At 52.5% G+C, this 21,705-nt stretch overlaps 6 protein-coding genes across 6 annotated transcripts; 5 read left to right on the forward strand and 1 right to left on the reverse strand.

Annotated features, from left to right (window-relative positions):
* Nucleotides 1-380: 380 nt before the first annotated feature.
* On the forward strand, nt 381-4,058 carry AYO21_10106 (hypothetical protein; the record flags this gene model as incomplete). The annotated part of the gene is made up of 4 exons (XM_022660030.1): nt 381-1,236; nt 1,289-2,554; nt 2,615-3,867; nt 3,927-4,058. 4 exons carry the CDS (start codon nt 381-383, stop codon nt 4,056-4,058), a joined length of 3,507 nt encoding a protein of 1,168 aa, XP_022507664.1.
* Nucleotides 4,059-5,509: 1,451 nt separating this feature from the next.
* Nucleotides 5,510-7,157, forward strand: AYO21_10107 (hypothetical protein; the record flags this gene model as incomplete). The annotated part of the gene is made up of 4 exons (XM_022660031.1): nt 5,510-5,722; nt 5,818-5,850; nt 5,920-6,497; nt 6,557-7,157. The coding sequence occupies 4 exons, from the start codon at nt 5,510-5,512 to the stop codon at nt 7,155-7,157; spliced, it is 1,425 nt and encodes a 474-aa protein (XP_022507665.1).
* A 1,987-nt stretch (nt 7,158-9,144) lies between these two features.
* Nucleotides 9,145-12,255, forward strand: AYO21_10108 (hypothetical protein; the record flags this gene model as incomplete). Its single annotated transcript, XM_022660032.1, has 1 exon — nt 9,145-12,255. One exon carries the CDS (start codon nt 9,145-9,147, stop codon nt 12,253-12,255), a length of 3,111 nt encoding a protein of 1,036 aa, XP_022507666.1.
* Nucleotides 12,256-14,106: 1,851 nt separating this feature from the next.
* Nucleotides 14,107-15,394, forward strand: AYO21_10109 (hypothetical protein; the record flags this gene model as incomplete). Its single annotated transcript, XM_022660033.1, has 3 exons — nt 14,107-14,208; nt 14,279-14,445; nt 14,503-15,394. 3 exons carry the CDS (start codon nt 14,107-14,109, stop codon nt 15,392-15,394), a joined length of 1,161 nt encoding a protein of 386 aa, XP_022507667.1.
* A 571-nt stretch (nt 15,395-15,965) lies between these two features.
* On the forward strand, nt 15,966-16,916 carry AYO21_10110 (hypothetical protein; the record flags this gene model as incomplete). Its single annotated transcript, XM_022660034.1, has 1 exon — nt 15,966-16,916. The coding sequence occupies one exon, from the start codon at nt 15,966-15,968 to the stop codon at nt 16,914-16,916; it is 951 nt and encodes a 316-aa protein (XP_022507668.1).
* Nucleotides 16,917-20,419: 3,503 nt separating this feature from the next.
* On the reverse strand, nt 20,420-21,442 carry AYO21_10111 (hypothetical protein; the record flags this gene model as incomplete). Its single annotated transcript, XM_022660035.1, has 2 exons — nt 20,420-21,080; nt 21,192-21,442. The coding sequence occupies 2 exons, from the start codon at nt 21,440-21,442 to the stop codon at nt 20,420-20,422; spliced, it is 912 nt and encodes a 303-aa protein (XP_022507669.1).
* Between the last annotated feature and the right edge of the window lie 263 nt (nt 21,443-21,705).

Raw genomic sequence — 21,705 nt, forward strand, 5'->3', positions numbered from 1 at the left:
AGGGTCACCGGTGACTCTTGACAGCTTGCCCCGCATTGGGCGTGAAGATGCATGAAAAACAACTGCAGATGGAAGTGGCACATGCAGCATCACCATCTCATCCGAGCTCTTCTCCACCATTCCGAAGACAAGGCATGTAATTTCTTTGCTCTCAAACGCTGCTGGGCGCAGATCGCACCTGAACTTACTCAAACTAACATGTTTGTCGCCGATCCGCCGTGGACATGGAGGTCTAGTCCTCTTGGTCCGCGAGCTCGAAGCTTGGAGCTTCTTGAGATCTTTCTCAGGATACTTCTTCTCTCTGCTCTCTGCCTCCGCTCCGTCAGGTCTTTTTCTCTTCACAACTGAATACAGCCCTTCGAAAACCACGGACTCAAGCAATGCCACTATTAAGAAGGCTTTCTTCCAGCTTCAAAAAGAACAAGAGTGCAAAGGCCAATGGCGTCAACGGTACTCTTACTACTGTCGACGAGGCTAAGGCTCCGGCTCCTGTTGTGAATGGTGACCAAGTGAATGGCACAAGTTCACATGGTGCCTCGATCGGCCAAAGCCTTGAGAAGACGAAGGACGTTCGACGGCCCTCGGCACCCAAATTGGCAACCACCTCTAATCCCCCAGAGCCGCCAGTGAGAGATGACGACAATGCCGTGGCAACTCGAAAGGATGTCGACAATGTCTTTACCCAATTTGCAGCACTCATCCACGCATCGCAGCGTCCTCTTCCCACCCAGTCAGGCGACGGTCAATACCTGGAGAAAGAGGAGCCGACAGGGTTCTGGAATGATCTGAAACACTTGGGATTCAAAGACGCAGAGACAGCCTTGCATCTGGTCCAGGACAAACTCAGTGGAGGTCCAGTGGACGACCGAAAAATGCACATGGAAGAAGTTATGCAGCTGGTGGCCGCCCTTCCTGATAGCTCCGCCAATCGAGTCAAATTGACAAGTTCACTTGTGGACCTACTTTGGAATTCCCTGCAACACCCGCCTCTATCTTACCTTGGGGACGGCTACCAATACCGTTCAGCAGATGGATCAAACAACTCGTATATCTTTCCAAAACTGGGTGCAGCGAACACTCCCTATGCACGTTCGGTGCAGCCCAAGATTGCCCAACCAGGCGCATTGCCCGATCCGGGACTCTTGTTCGATTCGATTTTGGCAAGAGAAGAGTTCAAGCCTCATCCTAACAACGTTTCAAGCATATTCTTCAATTGGGCTTCGCTGATTATTCATGGTATGCTGCTTTCTCAGACTATTTGAACCCCGAGCCTCCTGACTTGCCCTAGATCTTTTTCAAACCGATCACCGTGATTACAGCAACAGCAAAACTTCCAGCTATCTAGACCTGTCGATCTTGTATGGCGACACCCAAGAAGATCAGGATATGATGCGGACGTTCGAGAACGGCAAGATCAAGCCAGACTGCTTCGCGGAGGAAAGACTACTGGCATTCCCACCATCTTGTGGTGTGATGCTCATCATGCTGAACCGTTTCCACAATTATGTCGTCGAACAGTTGGCTTTGATCAACGAGAATGGTCGCTTCACACAGCCCTCTGCCAAGCTATCCGGAGACGCGGCAAAGGCAGCTTGGAAGAAGTACGACAACGATCTCTTCCAGACTGGCCGTCTCATTACTTGTGGACTCTATATTTCGGTCACACTCAATGATTACCTTCGCACTATTGTCAACTTGAACAGAACAAACAGCACTTGGACCTTGGACCCACGGTTGCACAAACCGAAGACCTTCGGAGACGATGGCACCCCTCGAGGAGTTGGCAACCAAGTGAGCGCCGAGTTCAGTCTCTCTTACCGTTGGCATTCGTGCATCGGTCAGATGGATGAAGCATGGACGGAGAAAGTCTACTATGAGCTCTTTGGGAAGAAGCCAGACGACGTTTCGCTCCAAGAACTGATGATCGGATTGGCGAAATACGACCATGATCTACCAAAGGATCCACTTCAGCGTCCCTTCGCCCATCTCAAAAGGGATGCACACGGTAAGTTTGACGATGGGGAACTTGCCAAAATCATGCAAGCCGGCGTTGAAGAGGTCGCCGGTGCATTTGGTGCCCGAAACATTCCCAAATCCCTTCGAGCCATCACCATCCTTGGTATTCGGCAGTCCCGAGCCTGGAATCTGTGTACCCTCAATGAGTACAGAAAATTCTTTGGCCTAAAGACATACGACACATTTGAGGAAGTTAATCCAGATCCCTATGTGGCCGAACAGCTGAAACACCTATATGAACATCCTGACTTCATCGAGCTTTACCCTGGCCTTGCTGTCGAAGAGTACAAGAAGCCGATGGTGCCAGGGGTAGGTATCTGCCCTACACATACCATCTCACGGGTGGTGCTCTCCGACGCCGTTTCCTTGGTCCGTGGCGACAGATTCTACACCATTGACTACACTCCGAAGAACCTTACCAACTGGGGATTCAACGAGGCTGCCTCTGATACCAGTGTGAATCAGGGTTGCGTCTTTTACAAGCTTATCTTGAGAGCACTGCCGAATCATTTCAAGCCAAACAGCATTTATGCTCACTGTGAGTGCAAGACGGGCAGTGTCTCTGGAGTAACCGAGTAACAGCGCTAACATCAACTAGATCCCATGACAATTCCAAGCGAAAATGCCAAAATCATGAAGAATCTCGGTCGTTTTGAGGACTACGATTGGAGCACTCCGGAATTTATTCCTCCTCGTGTGACCTTGACTTCTTACGAGAGTGCCAAATATCTCCTAGAGCGCCCTCAAGACTACAAGGTCATGTGGAACGATGGCTTGGGATTCTGCATGGGCAAGGGAGGTGAGAGGTTCTGTCTCGGAGGGGACACTATTTTCCACCGGAAGCAGCGCCAGACAATGGAACAACTCATCTATCGAGACAAATGGCACGAGCATATCAAGCGCTTCTACGAGTACATCACACTCCGTCTTCTTCACGAGAAAAGCTGCAAGATTGCCGGCATCAATCAGGTTGACATTACGCGAGACGTCGGCAACCTCGCACACGTCCACTTTGCAGCCAACATGTTTGATCTCCCTCTCAAGACTGCGGAGAACCCCCGGGGCATTTTCTCGGAGCAGGAGTTGTGGATGGCCATGAGCGTGATATTCACTGCCATCTTCTTCGACTTTGAACCTACAAAATCCTTTCCGCTCCGGATGGTGGGAAGAAAGTTGTCAAACTTACTAGGGAAGCTGATTGAAGCCAACATCAAATCTGTGACAGCGACTTCCTTCGCTGCAAAGTTCTTCGATGGTTGGAGAGAGAATGAGAATGCTCTCGCGGACTACGGTATCCACATGATTCGTCGACTGAGCGAGACCGGAATGAGCACCTATGATATGGCCTTCAGCCAGATCTTGCCGACAGCATGTGCACAGGTGCCGAACCAATCTCAGGTCTTCACGCAGATCATAGACTACTATCTGAGCGAAGAGGGTCTCAAGCATCTTCCAGACATTCAGCGTCTCGCAAAAATTGACAGTAAGGAATCCGACAATCAGCTACTCCACTACGTCAACGAGGGGATTCGGTTGAACGGCACCTTTGGTAGCTACCGACGCAGCCAAGTCAACCATACTTTCCACGACGATGGAAGACAGGTCACCGTGAAGCCTGGCGATAAAGTCTTTTGTGGCTTTGTGAAGGCTGCGAGAGATCCAAAGATCTTCCCGAACCCGGACGAGGTCCGACTTGACAGACCGCTGGAGTCATATATCCACTACGGCATCGGCGAGCATGCTTGTCTCGGCAAGGACGCCAGTATGGTGGCATTGACTGCCATGTTAAGGACGGTGGGCAAACTAGAGAATCTGCGACGGGCTCCTGGACCACAAGGACAGTTGAAGAAGGTGAGTTTGACAGTTGGCATGGATGTTCGCGATAGGAAAGGTACTGACTGTTCTCATAGGTTCCACGCGAGGGAGGTTTCTACGTCTACATGCGCGAAGACCATGGCTCGTACTTTGTTTTCCCATGCACACTCAAAGTCCATTACGACGGAACACTGCCTCCGTTGGCAAAACCTAAGGCCGAACGTTGAAAGGTGTCTGGATCCATATCAAGATGTGGGAGAGGAGGATGGGTGGTGACAGGTGAATCCTCATGAGTAACAAACTGGGGAGAATCAAGGCTGGACTTGTCGGTCAATATCGACTGGCTGAGGCTCAAGCAAAGGCCGAAATCAAGGGGATCTTGGTCCTGCTGACAGAGTTGAATGCCACTTTTCGATAGTATAATGCCCGATACGATCTCTAAGAACGTGTATCTTTTGTTGTTTTGGGCACAGTCACAATGTGCCTAAGTTGACGGTGTCCAGGTATCAACTGGTCTTTGAATGTGTAGTAAGAAATGGCAGAAGTGAGTGCTATACTAGGGCTTCTCTCACTCAACTACTGTATTATGGCTACTTTGATATTCTGCCAGACATGGGGATTCTCTATCGCGAGCCGGGGGCATTTCATCTCTCCTGGTCTCTGCTCCCCTTCATCAAGTTACGAGGTCAAATCAGCGGACAACAACTGACACTGACTCCAGCCCTCGACAATTGGCCCTTTCCTTGATGCTGGATCGAAATACTACCTTCCTTGCCCCCTCCTCCAATCGAGATCCTAACGTCAGGCCTCCCGTGCGCTTGACATGGGCTCCGCATTCCAAGTCACACTCGCAGCCACGCTTGACCTTGGCACGAAAGCCCACCCTAGCATCTGCTGGATGCTGATCAGGTTGATGGTTTCGGGACATGAACCTTCTGTAAGGTGCCTAAGAGGAGGTCCCAGGAAGCATGAGAGTTTGAGGCCACTGCAACGACGGAGCAACAGATCGAGACCGCAGGCCCGTTTCCACACCACAGACGGACGAGTTCTGCGGAGGCAGCTCGGGTCACTGCTTAAATGCCCCCGTGTCTGGTATCAGTATACGGATATCCGATTGTCTTGTTAAGAGTATGGGACGATCAACATCCGGCAATCCAATGGACTGAACATGTGTTACCAGCCGTCAGGCTGCTTTGCCTTCCAACGAAAAACAGCCAGCCACCAACCAGCCAGGCCAGCCTTGATGCAGATCATCAGCCTCGTTGTAACTGCTGAAGCCCATGACGTCTCTTGTGCAACCCTCATTCCGTCATAGGTTGTGGTTATGGACCGAGATCAAGATGCGGGTGGTCGATGACCTGGTAGGCACGGTAGGCCAGAACAAATCAACACATGCCCTTCTCTCTGTCGTCCTAGGGCTGCACTGTTACTCTTTGTCGATTTGACTTTGAGCAAAACCAAGAAGAGTGGCTGGTCGGGCTACACATCGTTTACTAGCACAAGTCTTTTGCGGGTGTCCTCAGCTGCCTGGGTCTGGTGCGCCTCGTTGGGACATGGAATACGTTGGTGCTGATGCATGTCCAGATGCCACCGCCATGCTGATAAAAGGTTTCAACCTCGCTCCATTGCCAGGCATGTGTTCGGAAAGTTTCTGCACTTATTTATCTTGATATCCAACATGGCTGGGAGAAACAGCAGATTCCCCTGCGTGTTGCTGCTGCTGCTGCTACTGCTGTTGTTGATCGTCTGCACGAGCCCTGCCACAGCTACGGAAACGACCGGCAGTCCGAGATGGCTGATACCTCGAACGAATATCACCGGGCCGAATCCAGGCGATTACAGGTGCGAGAGTGCTCGTGCCCCTGATTACTATGGAATTGGTGTCCGCCTGGTATGTTCTCACAATCATATGCTGGAGGGCCTCCACCACCCGCCACCATCCCCTGAGCCGCCTGAGCCTCATCGAGTCTAACATTGCATCGAAAGGGAATTTACTTTTCGTGGTTCACTGGCTGGGTCGTAAGTCCTTGGCTCCTCTTCCATGTTCTCGCCTTGTGCCAACTGTCTCTCTCTCTCTCTCTTGTCTAGGCAAACTCATTTGTGCCCAGCGATATCGGTGGAGCCTTGGATACAAATGCGATCTTCCTCTTTGCAAACCTTGTGGCCATGGTGCGATGTACCGTCACAAAGGTGCTGACACAGCTAGACTGTGTGGTCCTGATGCATCTGTCAGGCGGGACCGTCTTTTCGGTGCTCAGCCTTTGGGGATACCGCACATGTCATTATATGCAGGAGGGCCCAAAGGGTATCCGACACTTCGGCGGCTTTGGCACGCATCTCAGGCTGCTGCTGTCGATGGCTGTCGCCGTGTATGGCCTGTGGTTCTGGTTGTTCGGGATTCTGCCAGACACTACCGACGTGAATGTGGACACTGGCCCTTGCAGGACCGTCTATACTTTCATGTTTGCCAAAGTCCGTGCTGACGGCGGTGTGAGGATCTTCTACATCATCGTCTGCATCTGCTGTGTGATTTACTTCGGCGTTATGCTGCTCGCATCCACCCTTTCTCTCCATGCCAGGCTCGCAAAGGCAGTCGATCTGGCCAAGAGAGGCAAATGGCGAACAAGCACCCGACTGCACTATGCCACGGGCCTCTACCAAAAAGAGTAAATCCAACCCAAAGCAGTCTTGGGGGGGAGGATCTTGCTGACTCTTTGATCTCCAGACTCCGCCGAATATTTTACTTCCTCCGAGTCGGCAACTTCCTCTTCATTCTGTGGTCAATGATTCTCGTCGAATGCACGCTCAACTTTAACCATGTCAAGGAAGTGCTGGGCCCCGGCAACCGGATCTTCTTCCCTTCTCAGCTCATTCCGATGATCATCGGCTGCTTCAGTTTTGTGAGGCTGGGGTACCGGGTGCTCGAAAGATGGCGAGACCCGGACGACGAGCCGTCCCTTCCCACAGAGCCTCGATCAGCCACCACACAACAGGACTTCCCGGGGCCGAAGAGGTTATTTAAGGTCTTTGCGCCACCGACAAACTTTAACAACGCCCGTCTCCAAGTGCCTGAAGATATGCCTCCCGAGGACTCGGACATAGATCAACTTGTGCAGGACGAACCCGTACGGCTGCGATACCTAGTCACCTGGCTGCCCTGGCTGTCATTGTTACATTGGTGGAAGGACGATGAGGAGCAGCGCCAAAATTCGCACAAGCGTGATGCCAATATGGAAAAGGGCCGTGTCCATTCGCCGTCCTCCACTCTGCAGGGGTCTCCAACCACTCCGACTTTTGTGAACCCCTACAAACCACAGATCCCATAAACGGAGTCTCTTGAAAGGAGTTGCTTATTCGTACTCGTATGCTGAGATAATAGCTGATAAGAAGATGAGTCTCAAGTGGAGTACGAGCCTGCGGGCGTTGTCAAGCAACCCGCTCAGTTTGACGGAGGACAATGTACGAGGTATGACTAGACGAGTATGCACGGCCTCCCATCACAAGCAGCATGGGGCTGAGGAGGGGGCGTTCATTTTTGTGACTGTGTAACGTATTGTCAATTTCGGACCTTTCCCGCTTGTGTCTCTTTGAGTACTCGCAATCTGTGCATCTCTCGCTCTCTCCCAGCCTCGTGGATGGTCATTTAGGAGGTTAAGATGGGCACGTGTGACAAGGTGGAGCGACTTGGGTGACCATGGCGACTTCGGGTAATCACGTGCGCGAATGGCTTGCCAAGCCGGGGTCAAGGCGTCAAATTGTCCGACTTTGGCGACTTCGTGGCGTGGTTGGGGGCCGTTTTGACGTTTTGCAAACTCCGTACATACTTTCCGTATGCTGGGAGCCCAAAGCCGCCATCCCAGCCTTAAAAATCTTTCGCCTCTTTTCCCCGCGACTCGCGAAACCACGTCGCCGCTCAATCTCGCGGCTCCTTCTATCGATAGCTCGATACCAAAGGACACATAGCGCAGCAGGAAGCGAGATACCTACAAAATGGGCACGATGGCAGACATGGGTTTGCTTCGAGAAAGAAACAAAGTCCGCAAGCAGAGAGGTCAAGAGGCTGGACCATTACCAAGGCAAAGTCAAACTGAGACATGGCTAATATGCATCAAGAGCCTTTTAGTCAAGTCCGCCCCGGAATCTCTGAGCCGGACCCCTGGACAAAACCCAATCGACTCCCTGATGAACCCTGTTGGATGGACGGAGAAAGCGAGGATGCATTTTTCTGCTTGACGTGGCTTGCAGCTCAAGAAAACCAGCTGAGAATCAAGACAGAACAAGGGGCCGTCAATTTAAAAGAGCTTTCTCCCCGGAAAATCGTCTACCAATAGACTGGATGGGGCTCCTTGTCCCGACCCGCAACACCATTTTCCACCCAATCTCGGCCTGGTCGACCCCAGTCCAGCCGGCGTGTAGCCAAGCTACATCCCGGCAACCAGTTTCTTGTTTCGTCGATCCAGCTTGCCGGATTGGCTTCCCAAGCTCCAAAGCGTCACTTCGTCCGTCGTGCATCCCAGACATGGCCTGGAACCTCACCGCAGGATTGTGCAGCCATCATGCAGGTCGACCTCATTCCTTTTGGGACAAAGTCGTCGTCGACGAGTCACTGCCGTGCTTGAGATAGGATCATGGTTCCGGAGAACACGTAACATGGCTCTGGACAAGTAGTCCGCAATGGGTGTCAAACCCTCCGATCTTGGTCGAGTGCTCCAGTCCTGATTCTAACGCATAATTTCCCGCTCTTCAAATCCATGTTGCCGCTCAACCCAGGCGACAATGTCCCCCCCTTAGCGGCTACACTCCACGCGAGCTAGTTGGCACGTTTCCATTCTGCTTGTTCTGGCTTGCTTCTTTGATGACGATTTGGACAATCTAAAGCCCCTCGCATCCCAAAAGGTGTGCTCATGCGAGCATGTGGCTTGCTGGATCACCATCAATTTCACTCTTAGCCTGGCTCATCCCCAGCTTCAGGCCTTTTCTGGTCCCGCCTCTAAAGCTCTTCGTTTCTCTTTCATTCGAACGACTGTGTTTCCGTTGCTTGTGGAGAGGGAGTATTCCAACGTGGACAGTACCTCGTATCTTGCCCATTCTCCCCCTTGTTGCCGTTTTTGCCTGAGCGAGCCCGTTGGTCGAAATCACATATTCTCCGATCCAAGGCCACGTCAATGGTAACTCAGCATTGTCACCCCGGGAACCGCTCCGGTTGACGTGGAAGTGGTCACCGCCAAAGAGGTTCTTGAGGAGTTGAGATCCTCTGCGTCTGGCGAGAGTGCATTGTGAAGCTCAATTGCTCCCATTGAGTGCGCAGACAAGATGCGTCTTTCTAAAATCCTAGTTTGGACGGTGCTAGGGTCGGCCCTACCCTCGAGTGGTTACGCCCAACCCGGATCAGATATACAGAAGCGACAGGAAAGCACCGACACAAACTTTCCATCTCTGACGACCGATTCGCCAAATGCTCCAACAGACGCTTCCTCAACGGCAAGCGACACGATCACATCTACGCCGACCTCGACGCAGAGTGCCCAACAGTCTGGCTCAGCATCAACAACTTCGGTCAACAGCTCGTCTCTGTCCACGTCCTTGTCGACCACGAAGCATCTCTCCAGTACTACAAGCTCGGCCGTCCACACCGCCACCGCTACCCCTTCCAACAACTCCACGGCTTCCTCGACCGAGAAAGAGTCAGATGCGCTACCGATTCATCCTCGACTCACCCCGGCGTTCGGAATCGGCGGAGTGATACTGATTATCCTGGGGTCGACCTATGCTTTGATCGGGGTCAAGACTAGATGGGTACAGATCTTTTTGTCATGCGCTTTCTTGGCGAGCATTGCGACAACGGCGTTGGTTGATTATGTGATGAACCCCCCAATGACAGATGCCGTCCAAGGAGGCTTTTTCGTGGCGATTTTCATGACTGGCGCCGTCTTCGGAGCTGGTGCTCTGGTGTTCAAAGAGGTAACCGAAGGGTTTGCCTGTCTTCTGGGCGGCTTTTGTTTCAGCATGTGGCTGTTGACACTGCGGGCTGGTGGGCTAATAACCAGCTCTGGAGGCAAGGGGGCGTTTATTGGCATCTTCTGTGTGGTTTTCTGGGCCTTGTCATGGACCAGCTACACTCGCCCTTACGCACTGATTGGATCAATATCATTCAGTGGGGCAACCGCATTCACCTTGGGCATCGATTGCTTCACCAGGGCCGGCTTAAAGGAGTTCTGGTTTTATATCTGGGATCTCAACGATGACCTTTTCCCTTTGAACACCAGCACCTTCCCACTTACAAAGGGGATACGTGTCGAAATCGCCGTGATTGTGATCTGCACCATTATCGGAGTCCTTTCGCAACTCAAGCTCTGGAAAATGGTCAGATCGAAGCAGAGGGAGAAAGGCGAGCTTGACCAAGAGGGTTTCCGACAGATGGAGGCAATGGAGGCAGCCTTGGGCCGTCATCTCCAGCGACAGAACGAGCGCGACAAGTCTGAGTGGGAGAAGCAATACGGTGATCGACTCGCCAGCAAGCGCAACACGGTCCTGTGGCAGGATGCTCATCCGGAAAAGAGACATTCGGCCGTGTCAGTCGTGGCCCTTGATCAGGCGCACGATTCGAGTTCTTCCGAAAGCGTGGAACTGAATGCTTTTGGCCCCAAGAGAGCCTCATCAACCTACGGGTCGAAGAAGAAGCGGCAGAGCACGATGACGGTCGACGTCATTGAAGAGGTGGAAGAGGACACGGACGCCCTCGCCGACAAGGAGCGCAAGAAAGCCCTTCAAGCTCTTGAGAGTTCACAGACTCGCCGTAGGACAGAACGGAAAGACAGTGGTGGCTCTTCTGCAACGCACAGTACTTCCAGCACGTCGAATAATGTGAGTACAGACGAAGACGCTTACAACGATCCACCACGCCAGCTCGGCGGGTCTCCCAAGCTTAGAAGAGGGTCTGAGGCCTCTCTTTCTCGCCGGTCGAAACATTTGAGCGCGAACTATATTGGCGGCGGCTCCGAATCACAAGAACACTTGATCGACGGTGAAAGACCCCAGAGCAGGGCTTCCTCAGCTGCTGCGACTATGGACGTGGACAACGAAGAGTTGGATGTGAAGGCATTGGACCTCGACCTCGATCCACAAGCGTCGTTGTCGTTGCCGCCAGAAATTGTTGTGTCCTCCATTACCAACTCATCAAACCCGGCTCCAATGACGTCGGAGCCCAAAGAGAATGTCCACAGTGATACAGAAGCTCCCCTACGATCAACTGTCGGTAAGACCCCGGAACTCGAACAAATCGTTGAAAGCGATGGACAGTCTCCTAAAGAAAGTTCGAAGTCGGACGGAGGTCTGAAGCCCGAGGGGAGCGAAGCAAAGACGGAGACAGGGGAGGTAACCAGGTCCCACTCTCAGACATCTGATGCCACCGACTCCAGCGCAGATTCTCTGACCAAGAATGCTCTCGCCCAAGTTCCCAGCCAGCTGTCGAGTGTGGTGTTGTCTTATCGCACCAACGAATGGGCAAAGCATATTGCCATGGCCGATGAACCGGTCTATGACGAGCCGGAGGCAATTGGTGGCATTGACGATGAACTCCCAACCCAGTTGGCGACAGCCACAGAGCAACCCGAACAGGCTCCTGTGGTGCCTCCTGTAGAAGTGCCGCCTGCGGCCACGTTGCCGCCCACGGTGAAAGCAGGCGGGACTGGCGTCGGGATCGTTTCCAAGCCACCCTCGAGCCAGCGGTCGGTCGCGGATCAGGAGCGTCGTCGCAGCACGGGCAAACTACCGCGATCAATGTCAGCACAAACCTTGAGACACTCGGCCAGCCGGGGAGGTCGGAATTCTCTCAATCCCGCAATGCAGACGTCACTTGTCTCGACGCCGATCGATGAAGATGCTCCAATGGAATTTACCAGCCCTAAAAGGGTAAGTCGACGCATGTCATCCCCGTACCAGATGCCGCAGCGAACCAACAGTGGGCTGCGACCGCAAACAGCCTATGTGACGCCCGTGCCGCGTTCAGTTAGCATGAATGACCTGGTTCAAACGGCGCGGCCATTGAGTCAAAGCAGCAACCAGGCAGGGGGATCGATCGGGACTCGACTTGAGTCATACAACTCGCATCAGCCGAATCAGCGAGACCACAGGAGTGACGCGCAGAAGCGAGAGTCTCTGCTTGCCGAATGGCGACTGTCACAGCAACACCGGGCTGCTAGCAAGGGCATCAATGGAGTAATGGCGGAAGCCGGACACGCTCAAATGAAGGCGGACAGGGAAAACCAGAAATTAATGGAAGAATACCAACGAGGTATGCAGCAAAGGAAACAGCTGGCGATGGACCAAGTCATGCGACGGCCGGATATGCAAGAGCTGCATCGTGAAGCGATGCGCAAGATGCAAGCGGGAGCTAATAAGAACCTGGGAGGTGGAAGAGGCTGAGGGAATGCTCGACGCTCCATCCATTCTTTTTTGACATTTTTTCGGATCTGTGGCATTGTGCCTTACACACACACCAGGAGTTCAAGAGGACGGGTTTGAAAAGGACAACAATACGGGACCATTAAAGGGGCGGGAAAGGGGACACGGTCATTACTGGGAGGGATGGTGCATTCACTCATTTTTGAAAGCAGGATTTGCCTTTTTGGAATTGCAAAAATGGCACATGACGAGAACATATTAGATGATACCCCTGAGCCGGAAATACAAAGGATACGACAAAGTAAACACCTAATCAAGTTGCGATGTTTGAGAGAAACCCATTGCCAATTGCCGGAAGATATTTCCTGCTGATAATTTTTGACCTCTTGATTGCGTGGCAACCACATGGAATTCGTTCAAAGTTACGTCAACCGGTCTCCTTGATCCAAGAAGCATTAGAAAGAAAAGAGTAAGAAAAAAAGGGGGACGACATGGCGAGATGTGCTAAGTGAAAAAGGGGATTAGAGAAGAGAAGAGATGGTGATAAATTATCACGTAGCTTTGCAGATACGAAGATGTGGCATGTCTGCGGCCATGTGGTTTGGGATCCCACGTTCTTCTTATCGCCCAGGCGTTTCAACGGGTGCCAACCCGACGCCAAACATGCGTCAACGGGCCTGTTAGATGTTCTGGCCAGGCACCAAGGCTGCGCCAGGTACTCCAGAGGCATGCGACAGAGGGGTTTTACTCGTACCTACGTAGAAGTTCAGGGGTGCATGGGAGAAGGAGTCTAGGCGACTAGGCATTTCCCGGGGGGACGTTTGATGCTTATCTTGAAACCCTAACGAAACTGAGTAAGTACCTAGCTCGCTATACACAATAGGTAAGGAACAAGGCTTTGGTTCCGATACCCATACGAGGTACCACTGGGTGCCACCCACCGGGAACCTCGTCATCCATTCAGTCTCTCCACCTCGTCACCTCTTCACTTCTTCACCAGGATGCCCCAGTTTCCCCCCTTGTTCGTCGACAGACGCCGGTACAGAATCGTCTCGTTCTTCTGCCGCCTCACGACTCGAGTTTCCTTCCTCTCAGGAACAGCCTGAAGGTTTGACGAGGATCCCTTCCTATTGATCTCCCCCATCCATCCCACGGAAATCCACCCGCCCAGGATTCATCATCATCTTACAACCACAGCAGGGGAAAAGTGGCTTTCTGGGTTGGACCGGCGTCCCGTTAGTCCAACCAGAACAAACACCCTTTGAGTCGCCTTTGCAGACGATCCCCGATCTTAGCCAACATGGCCCGTTTCTTTTGCCTCCTCTTCGCTATGCCGATACGAGGTACAGCTTCGAGTCTCGACTTCACCCACTTCCATCCCCCCGGTCACGAATTTCCACCCCTCCAGTGACGCTGCGTGCCCAGTTATACCGCCTCGCTTCTCGCTAAATGGGCCGTGACCTTTCTTCTCCCAGGTGAACGTCTACCCCAGGCGTTTCCTTCTTATCACTCGGTGTCCCCTCCGTCTGCATGATATCTCTGTAGTGGTGCGACCGCCTCTTTGCTCTGGCAAACGACTGGTCCTCGTTCGACTTGAAAGGACGACCTGGATTTCTTCTTTGCATCTCGTCTTCCACAAACATGCCGACTTGGCTAGAGGACTCGATCGCACGACTTGATCTGCTCTTTCGGTGAAACCCTCATTTGCGCCTACTCTATCGTCAATTGTATTCTCTCAACGATCCCAAGGTATACGAGAAGATACGTAGCGACAACAATGACTGCCTTCGTGGTGGAATCATGGATATGGTACTCGGTGACCATATGTATGGTCCTTGCGCGCATGTATGTGAGACCCGGTTTCAGTCCACAATGGCAACCATGAGAGAGTCTAACATTGGCTCTGTCCAGGGCGTCACGCCTATTGCTATTCAGGTCTTTGCTACGACTCCAGATCGAGGACTACCTAATGATGTTCCTGACGGTAAATCTCCCCCGATGCGGCGCAATATGGTTTCGGTGAACTAAACATGGCCTGCTACAGTGTCTATATACTATCTTGATCGTGTTTCTCAACATTGACCTGAATGTCTCGACCAATCTCATCGATCCCGCGACCCCTGTTGTCTTGACGCCCGAGGAGATATCCCAGCGTACCTGGGGATCCAAGACTGTTCTCCTCGTCGAACAGTGCATGTGCGCTGTGCAATGGTAGTTTACCTCCCTGAAACTCGTTCTATATCTGCACGACCTAACACAAGTCCTCAGGGGAACCAAGTGTTGTCTCCTTCTTCTCTACTGGCGCCTCACTCAGAATCTCAAGCAAGCCCTAGTGGTCAAAATCGCCTCCGCATATGTCGCTATCACCTACGTCGTCATGGAAATTTTCTATTTCGCCGTCTGGTGTCGACCGTTCCACGACTATTGGCAAACTCCGACCAACAACACGCAGTGCACCACGGCCTTGCACCATCTCATCATGAACTTGGTCTTCAACCTCAGCAGCGACGTCTTGATCTTGTCCATCCCTCTCCCGCTCTTTGTCAGAGCCCACCTAGAACTCAAGAAGAAGATTCTCCTGGTGTTTCCGTTCAGCCTGGGTCTGTTTACCATGCTCTGCGCAATCTTGAGCAAGCGCCTGAGTTTCACTCATCCCTACAGTTCCGAGTGGGTGTATTGGTACTGCCGCGAAGCAAGCACTGCCATGATTGTCACGAATATGCCTTACAGCTGGGCACTGATCCGACGGATCTTCAATCTGCGATCCTTCTTTGGCGACTCGACCACCGGCCGTCTGCAGGCGGGACACCCGAGAGAACTTCATGGATACAGTCCGGATGCAATTGCCCTGGATAGTCAATCGCGATCGCGACAAGCGAGCCGAACAGACGGAGACGATAGAAAGTCATCGTGGCATCGCCTCAAACTTCACCGGACAAAAGACGACACCTCCAATCCCTGGACACATGGTGAGTTGGCCGCAGAAAAAGAAGTCAGGATCGAAGCCGCCACGGCATCGAGCAGCACCAGTAGTGCCGGATCTGTTCGAAGACCACCACCTGCAGCTAACACGGACTGGACCTTGGATCGTCTGTACCCCTTGGATGATGAGGAAATCACGGGCCCAGATGTAACGCACCGAAGATACGAGGGTGTGTGATAAGGCGACCATCTAGGCGATCCCCAGGGGGGACTTGTCAGAAGCAACTCTTCAAACACTTCGCCTCCCTCGCTCAGGCCGGCAGCAGGCGAAGACCCGAAGCACTAGGCTTGTCGGCCACAGGAACCCTGAAGTTGATTTTTGACGGCCAACCAACCCGATTGCGCCGATTTCGAGTATCCAGCTGGACTCAACAAGTATCATCCCTCAGCCTCAAATGCTCTCGACAGCGTAAACAGTCACCATGGGCTTGTCTTCGATGCTTGGTGTGGCACGTGCGAAAGAGCCCGAAACGGCCACCAAACGGCCACATCTCGAGTCATTGATTGCTTGGCGTCTAAACCCAATCGAGCCGCTGCGCTGAAAAATGACGCAGCCATTTCTAAACCTGCCACCACTGCCTCGCCGCGTCTTTGTCATTCATTGAGCTTTTGTCTTCAATTGACTCACACAAAGAGCTTCAGGCAAACAAAAGACCAACTCTTCGTCACTCATTTGCAAAGAGGTAAGTGTCTCCTGCTCTCAATTCCCGGGTTGGACCTCGACGCAATAGAAAGGGGAAAAGTAAATCATGGCTGACTGGAGCCAGCCGCAGGCAAAGCACGAGCAGCAAAAGCTGTCGAATTCCCAACCCTCGTACACTCAGTATCACGATCCGTCGCAGGACATATTCTGGGCTGAACCTGTCGATCATTCCGCCCGCGACTCCTCTATAGAAGCAGAAGTCGACCCACCAGCCCAATATCAACACTCACCATCGACGCAAAATGCCATCAAGAGACGGCCAGTCAAACCCATAACCTCCCCTTCTCCGACTGCTGCTGCAGGAAACGACTCGGCGCTCTCACCTATCATCCCATCTCCGCTGCGCATTCGCAAACCCAAAGTTCCATCCGAAAAATTACCGATGCGAAGCGTCCGTCTCCTGATAGCCTCTCTGGGCAATCCCCCGCCATATCATTCGACACGTCACTCAGCTGGGCACATCCTGCTAAAACACCTCGCTTCGCGCCTGGACCTCCCGCCCCTCGCCAAGTCGAAGCTGCTCGGCTCTGGTCTGGTCAGTTCTGGCGCCGACGTCGGTCGCGATGAGTACACTCTCTGGCAGAGCGGGAGCATGATGAATATTTCTGGACAGGGCACGTTAAAAGCGTGGAAACAATTCAACAGTCTGCACCCTGCAACTGATGACACCGTGACTGCGCTGGTCATTCTGCATGACGAACTTGAGTCGTCGTCTGGCACGATAAAGTTGCGCCGGGGCGAGTCTTCACCAAAGGGACATAACGGGATCAAATCAGTACAGTCGTCGCTGAAATCGGCGGGCTTGTTGGCTGCCATGGGCGACCGGTTCATCAAAGTTGGCATTGGCATCGGGCGTCCGTTGTCGCGAGAGAAGGATGACGTGAGTGCGTGGGTGCTGGGACAATTGACACACGTGGAGAAGGGCAAAATTGAGGCAGCCACGGACAGCTTGGTGGCTGTGATGCAGAGTGAGATCCGCAAGCTGGAGAGGTCTTGAATTGGGTCGAGATATGACAATGAACTTGACGATCACATTTCGCGAGCCCACTGGCACTTTACAACAGCCTATGTGTCCAGTGAGTGTCGCCAACAACTACATTACTAAGAGACCTTTCCTTCAACATCTCCACCTCTGCCGTACACCAACTCCCTAGTGAGAAAGAGGGATCTGGGATCTGAGTGAACCCGGATGCCACATGGACGGAGGGTTAGGCTATATTCTGAGCTGGTTTATGATTTCTGACTTGAAAATTTTTTTTGTTTTTCAATGATACCCCACATAGCAAGCATATAGCAACATATCACGGCGTGCGTGGTTTCCCGGGCTGGAGGTGATGGGATGGGATGGGATTTTGTGCCGGAGCGCAGAGGGGATATTTACCTCTCTATACCTATATATACCTATATACCTATATACCTACATACATATATATGTAGGTACTTGGCTAGTACTAGGTAACCCATCAATCTATCCCACGGGCTGGATCGCACGAGATATATTCCAAGACGAGGAAAGTGGTTCCAAGTTCTTGATCAGCACAGACTGGTCGTACTTTTACGCACATGGTCTGATCACCTTGTACCTACCAGTACGTACGAGTACATACACAACAAGTCACTGAGCCTGAGCCAGCAAGCAAGCAAGAAATGCAACCCAGCAAAAGCGACTTACGTGCCAATGTATATCAAGCGATGGAATACCTGGTAATCGCAATCGCAATCGCAGTCGCAATCGCAAGGCTTTTGAGGTAAATGATCAATCACAAGGCGAATAATAATGACGTCTCAGCGGCGAAAGAAAAAAGGGGCCGTACGAACGAAGAGAGACCAAAACCACAATGGAAATGAATGGATGCATCTGCCATCATGTCATATTATGCTATATTAATGCCCTTTTTTCTCCCCCTTCGCTCAGCCTCAACTCTCAGCCGTGCCCCCGTGCAGTCTCCGCAAATCTTTTACCGTTCCCTCACTCAAATCAACTCACAACTCTGTGCCCTCTCTAACTACGCAATACGGCGTCCCGCATTGGTCATGGCTTGCATATTTCGCATGGGGCGGTTTTCAGCTCAGTTCCAAAGTGGCCGAAAGATCGGATGGTCGTTGCAAAGGTTCCCATCCATGCTGCCAGCCAGCCACGGAGAGAAACAAAAATGGGTAAGTGGTCAAGTCCAGCTGCTGTGCTGTCGGTCTGTCGACGAGTAGAGAACAAGGAAAAAGGGTCAGGTCAGGCGCGCAGGTTGCTTTCAGGCTCTACCGTTGGTGTTGGCCGACCGATGCGGTATGCAGTCACCATATAGTGCCCTTTGCTGGTTTGCGACAGCCCCCCAACTGAGAAAATCCAAAAAGATACGGGATCAGCGATGTTGTGCTTGTGTAGCAGGTCCTCCGGTAGTCATGAGATCGCATCTTCCCATACCCCCATATCTCCACATCTGATCTCACACCCCGTCGGGGGGTGTGACATAAAGGATTGATTGCTTGTTCAGACATGGGGACTCCACCGCAACTCCTTTGCGGCCCGTTTTCCATAGTTTCATACTCAGTGTTGACCCGTGCATCGGACACCGAAAAGAGGCAAAATGTAAGACGTGGTCCGCGTGCGCAGCGTCAAGGAAGGCAACATAAGACGATGCCGGCGCAGGGGCCAAATAGTAATATAGCGAGTGTATGCAGAGAGAGGTGCCAGATTCGATTAGGCCAATTGTGTTGGTCATGGTGCCCGGTCGCACGACCTGGTGTGGGTTACGTCGGTGCGGATGGCACGTCCGAAGAGGTTGAACAAGTTGCGCACAGCTTGCTGACCATGTTGACTGACATGATGCGTTGTCTGTTGAGCCAAGCCAGGTAGACCTCATGCTCGTTGTCCTAGTCGACCAGCTTGGCTTGCGTATAACGAGCATCAATGGTTCTTTGAAGTCGGCCGAGAAGAGCATCGGGTGAAGTGGTAAGTGGGAGTCGGCATCCCGAAGTTGCCTGTCGTCTGCTTGACATTTCCCATACGCTTTGGTGAAGGCCGTTGAGGTCCCATGGGTTTGAGAATACCCGCGACATCGTAGTGGCCCCGACCCATGTTTGCTGAGTGATTTGGCGGTTTGGTAACCTGGAAGACTGGAAATTCAAACGATGGTATTCCCTCTTGTGTATCTCTTTCGTCGTACGATGCTGATTCCCGGACGAGATCAGAAGAAACTCTGTGATGAGATGCTCAGATCAGAGAAAGGAGAGAGCCCCTTTTTATGCAGGTCCCAACGGGTAGCGGTGTCACCATGATGGGAGATGGTGGCATAGGGAAAGTTAGGATCAGGATGAGGCGGAGGTATCAGGCATGGATGGACCCAGTCAGGTACCGAGTACCATGGTAGTCGAGAGCTGATCAGTCTTGTTTCTCTTTACGTTTGTGTCTGTTGCTATTCTGCGTCAGCTGTCAAAGATGCGGTGACTATGTGGCGTTCTTGGTCCGAGCGACACCTCTTCCCCTAGCTTGTTTTCGTATGCACATGCAATGCATGGTCTGAATGGAGGGCGGATCGACTGGGCCAGGACCCTTGAACCCGAAAAATCGGTGTCGCCTTTGGGGATGGTGTGGTTGTTGGGTCCTGGGGTGCCAGACTGCCCTTGCGCTACCCCTCTCCTTGTTGTGCCTGGGGCATCGCAGGAGTGGTTGAGTTGAGCCCGGCGCGGGAGCAATAGGTACGCTCAAAGTGAGGAATCGGTGAATCGGAAAGGCCGCATGATTGTTTGCTTTCACGGATGGTGCTTGGTGCTGGTGGAAGACAGGAAATCTGAGGTCCAGAAGGGCGGTGAAGGAGGCTGACATGGCGCATGGCCCCCCGGCGTCGGATCCATTACGATTCCTTTTCCCCACGCGCAGTTATCCAAGTCTGCAAGTCCTGCAGTCCTGCAGCTAATCTAGCAGGCTGGTGTACCATCAGGCTCTGTTTCCAGTCTAGAGTTGCGATTGGCGTCGGGATATTAGGTACATCGCTTGGGAAAACTTGCGCCATCTTCCGCCTTGGACCTACGAGGACGACTATACCAGTAGCCATGTGGATTGGGACTGTCGGTGACGCCAGAAACAAGACATCATAGGTCCCCAGTATCTAGGCTACAGGCAGAAAGTGTACAAATCACCTCCTGGCATGTGCTCTCAAACTATCCTGCTGCACAGACCCAGGGAATTGGCCGTGGAGGGAGCCAGAAGTCAAGGATGAGATGCCAGGATGTCCATCAGAAACAGAAAGATGACAGGAGACAGAAAGCGGACAGGGTCAACGTCAATGAATGGTCTTGGATGGTTTTCTCGAATGTCTCTGCATCCCCGACCCTGGAACTTGCCGTCTGCGCAGAATTCTTCCATCCACTTTGGTGTTTCCACCAACATTTCCGGAATTGTCGGTCCCTCATCCCCCTGACGCCTGATGGCCGTTGTACTCGGAAATAATACATGCGAGGCCCACAGACGCCTCATTTGGTGATCGACAGCGGATTCGGAAGGCCTTAGAGGTCAACACCCCCTTCAACCTCCACGCCCTGTATCTCGCCCTTCCGGAACTTGTTGGCCATTTCCTCAAAGGTACACCATTCCACCCCTTCATGCGTGTTGATCCATTCAATGAGACGCTCGTGCAGAAGCGTGATTTGAGGCTTGCCGCTGACTTGAGGATGGATGCTGATGGGGAAGACAAAATGCTCGTATTCCCGGTAACAAAACTCGAAATGCTCGTGCCAGAATCTTTCCATTTGATGTGGATCGACAAAACCAGCAGCGCCCTGGCCCCGCATGGTCTGAAAGGCAGGCCAATCGTCAACGTGCCAATTCGCTGGGACTTCGACCAGTGTCGACGGCCGAAGAGATGACATAGGAGTCATCCATTCCCCGGCCGAGAGATTCTTGTAGTCGGTTTCCTTCCATGTGGCCGGTGGGTACGGGAGGTAGTACAACTGCGAGTCGTGATGCATGAAGGAGTGGTCATACTCCAGCCCGTGTTCCTCCAAGAGCTGCACTGTGTGGGGAGAAGGTGTCCACGCAGGCGCCGTAAAGCCTCTGGGTTTCTTCCCTGTAAATGCGGTGACCACGTCAATGGTCTTCTGCAGGACAGCCCGCTCCTGTTCTGGTGAGAGCTGGGAGACGAATTCATGCGTATACCCATGGAGTCCACTGGGCGGCATGTGCACCGCATCAGCAATCGTGCCATCTCATCAAATCATTTCGGGGCCACCGGGGGAAAAGAGAAAGCGGTGACCAGGGGCTAGACGAAAGCCAACCTACATTTCGTGTCCGGCGTCCCGCACCTTGGCCATTTGTTTAGGAAATGACTCAATCGAGTGACCTGGAGCGAAAAAGGTTGCCTTGATGTTATACTTTTGGAACAGTGCCAGCAATCTGTCAATGCCCACCGTGGCCCCAAAGACACCACGGGAGATGTTGGTCACATCAGCCGCCTGACCGGTCTGAGTGTTGATCCATCCGCTCACGGCGTCGACGTCCACCCCGTAACCAACAAGGACCTTTTTGACCATATTTGAGGAGATTGCAGTAGAGAGCAGTGGATGTCCAGCAATGGTGGTGATGCCGCGACTGGCGAGGAGAAGTTTTTCAACCTCGGGGACTTGCCTGATGTATCGAGAAACTCCGGAGCCATGGAGAAGCTAATGGTATCTGTTTGCATTGACAGATGGATAGAAACGGAGATGGTCGACGAGCAAGAGGATGGCAATGAAATCATCGTTGGTGATTCTCCAATGCAAGACACGTCGTCTCCGCTGTACCAAGGAATCGGACT

The sequence above is a fragment of the Fonsecaea monophora genome (genome assembly GCF_001642475.1).
Source record: "Fonsecaea monophora strain CBS 269.37 chromosome Unknown Scaff110, whole genome shotgun sequence".
In the NCBI taxonomy this organism is placed as follows: Eukaryota; Fungi; Ascomycota; class Eurotiomycetes; order Chaetothyriales; family Herpotrichiellaceae; genus Fonsecaea; species Fonsecaea monophora.